The 3,108-nt window shown below is 32.3% G+C and overlaps 1 protein-coding gene across 1 annotated transcript; it reads right to left on the reverse strand.

Annotated features, from left to right (window-relative positions):
- Nucleotides 1-294: 294 nt before the first annotated feature.
- On the reverse strand, nucleotides 295-2,874 carry LOC117109243 (extracellular matrix protein FRAS1-like; the record flags this gene model as incomplete). Its single annotated transcript, XM_033251502.1, has 4 exons — nucleotides 295-435; nucleotides 1,921-2,225; nucleotides 2,436-2,555; nucleotides 2,686-2,874. Coding segments are annotated over 4 exons (755 nt in total), but the record flags the coding sequence as incomplete, so codon positions are not given.
- Between the last annotated feature and the right edge of the window lie 234 nt (nucleotides 2,875-3,108).

Consider the following 3,108-nt stretch of genomic DNA (forward strand, 5'->3'; position numbering starts at 1 on the left):
GAACCATTCTCACCTAAAAAACTGATATCAACTGGCAATGATTTTGTGCTGATGATCAATAATACAGCATAGAGGGCAATAGAGAATAAAAATGATTGCCTGTTCTGGGACAGGAATGTTATGTGGAAGGAAAATGATAGCATCATGATTGCCACTATAAAAAAAAATTAAAGGATGTTAAAAGGAAAACAATAAATGTTAGAAACAAGCCTATCTGGCCTTGAAATAAATTGATACCTGAAAAAATAAATACAGGAAAGTCAAAGAACAACTATTTCATTTTCTTTAGCCTACCTCTGTGTCTAGATCAACAGCTTTCAGTTCAAATTCAGTGATTGTTTTACGAATTCCTTCCTGGACACGCATCCCCATGTTACTTAGCAATGGAAGAGAGTCATCAACTGGTATGATGCTGATGTAGAACGTCAGTGTAACCTATGAAAAAAAAACCCAATAATAATACATGGTTAAAATTCAACATTTTATGGAGTATATATCCTGTATTCATAATTTAAAATAGGCTTTAAAAACAAGAAAAATAATAATTAATTCATATTGGATTGCCTATCAAATGCTGCCTTTGGCATCCTGTTGGCCATACAAATTAAATTAGTTAAATTATAATAATTAGATGGATTGCCATTAATTTTCTATATCTAGAAATGCAGACATGTCTACAGAGAAATAGAGAATTAGTTACTTTGAAGTTCAATTAAAATCAGAAAAAGCAGACATACAGGGTGTGTGCTATCAGATTTGATTTTGTTACTAATAACAGGGAGTATGCTATCAGATTTGATTTAGCTGCCAAGAAACAGGAGCTTATTAATTAGGTAATCTCAAACTACAGTGATATTGAGCTTAACAAGTATCTCAAAAAAGAATCACCCTACTTAAAAAAATGTTCTTTCTGAGATAAAGAATATGTATAGACACAATCTTATTCATCACAATTTCAGAAATTTAAGAAAATTGTTTTCCTAAGTGGCAAGATTAATGCTGAAACAGTTATCCCTGTATTAGTTAAATCTTGAGATAAGTTACTCTTGATATACTTTGAGGAAAACTTATTTATATATTACAGACACAAAACATAAACAATGCTATACATCATATTATATTTAAAACATTGGTTTTCCCAAAATACACTAAAAATGGTAATTTATAAAAAGCATTCTGTAAGCTTAATTTTAACATTTGAAAGTACAGTAGACCTTATTAATACTAAACACTGATATATCAATCAATGTAATATTAGAGAAAAACAATGAAATAATAGAGAAAAAGATCAATTAGGCAATGCATTATTTAATCACCTACTTTATGCTGACAATTTAATTCTAGTTAACGATACAATTTATGGATTACAACAATCTTTAAATACATTATTTGATTTTTGTGAAGCCTGGAATTTAACAGTAAATAGTGATAAAACCAAAATTATAGCTTTTAAAAGAGGTGGCAAATTAAAACAATGTGAAAAATGGTATTACAATAGAGAACCAATTGAAATTGTTAATTCATTTACGTGTCATCAAATGATCGTAATGTTATATAATTTATCGAAATATCTGTATTTCGCTTTACATCAGAAGACGTGATTTACTTTCTCCTGTTCTCTAAATGTTATTTTGTTATGTAAAGGGGCCGGAGGCCTAGGATACAAATAAATGTCCTAGACCAAAATCCAATACTTTCTGAGTTCCATCGTTTAATGTCATCAAATGATCGTAATGTTATATAATTTATCGAAATATCTGTATTTCGCTTACATAAGAAGACGTGATTTACTTTCTTCCGTTCTCTAAATGTTATTTTGTTATGTAAAGGGGCCGGAGGCCTAAGATACAAATAAATGTCCTAGACCATAGGGGTCTAGGAATGAACATAATATAGTATAGACCTGGGAATATTTAGTACCTCATTTGTTCCATCACTTAATGTGAACACAAAACTATCCATATAGAGTTCCTCGGGACTGGTGTGGACGTACAGCACACCCTGCTCCGCTAAGTTAGCTTGAGTGAATGCGATGATAGGCACACCGGGAATACTGGTGAATTCCAGCTGCCCTAATGTGGGCCCATTTGAGATGAAGTACGTCAACTGGCCAGGTGGACTGTCAGTATCGGTGGCCGATAGAACGCTGGTAGTGATAAGCTTCTGAGAGCCTTCCACTACGGTAAGACCTAAGTTGGTAATCACCTTTGGTGGCATATGATCAACTGCAAAACAAATGGAATGTGGACAAGAGTAAAAAAAAAGTTGAATAACAATTTTAGATGAATATTTCATAAAATATTAGTGAATTTTCTCAAATACTTTTTACCATCTTAAATTTTCACCAGTGAATGTGTTTCTTCATAACAAATTGACTTATTTGGTATGGAATGAATATAAAATTATTGAATCGTCATGATTTAGGAAAAACTTACGATAAACATCAATGCGAAATGATTCATCAATAAGTTCGTTGCCATCCTCATCTGCGACATTGAATTTGAAGACAACTAAGCCAGAAGGCTCTGATGCATCATGGGTATACTTGAGAAATCCTAAATAAAACACATGTTCAAAACATTTAACTACATCTTTAGTTCAAATGTATAATACCAACTGAACATACTTTCCATTAGTAAAAAGTTTCTGCATTATAAATAGCAACTGTATTTGTTGAAGTCTTACCATCATCAATATCAGCTTGTTTGAAGTTGTTCTTAACTCCAAATTTACTGATATCTTGAGTCACTCCCCTCTTAACCAATTGAAGTTTACCCATCTCAGGGTCTTTGGTGATTATGAACCGTAATTTGCGGTTATTTGAATCAATGTCCGTTGCTTGTAAGATATCTTTGGTAATAAATGCAGATGTACCTGTGAGAAAAAAAAAAACCAAACAATCAATGCAAATTCTCAATAAATGAATGCAAAATACAGCAGAGTATTACAGAGATTCTAAATTTAAAAAATTTGCAGGTGTGAGACTACTGAAAACCCCGCCCTCTAGGACTGCTCTAGGGGATATGGGAAAAATTCCACACCAACCTTTTGCCGCATCTTTGATCTTATCTGACAGTACTTTAAAACAGCATTCATAGTGTTAGTGCA

Source organism: Anneissia japonica, unplaced genomic scaffold, assembly GCF_011630105.1.
Source record: "Anneissia japonica isolate Jap-2015-1 unplaced genomic scaffold, ASM1163010v1 scaffold3340_len3692_cov209, whole genome shotgun sequence".
Lineage (NCBI taxonomy): Eukaryota > Metazoa > Echinodermata > Crinoidea > Comatulida > Comatulidae > Anneissia > Anneissia japonica.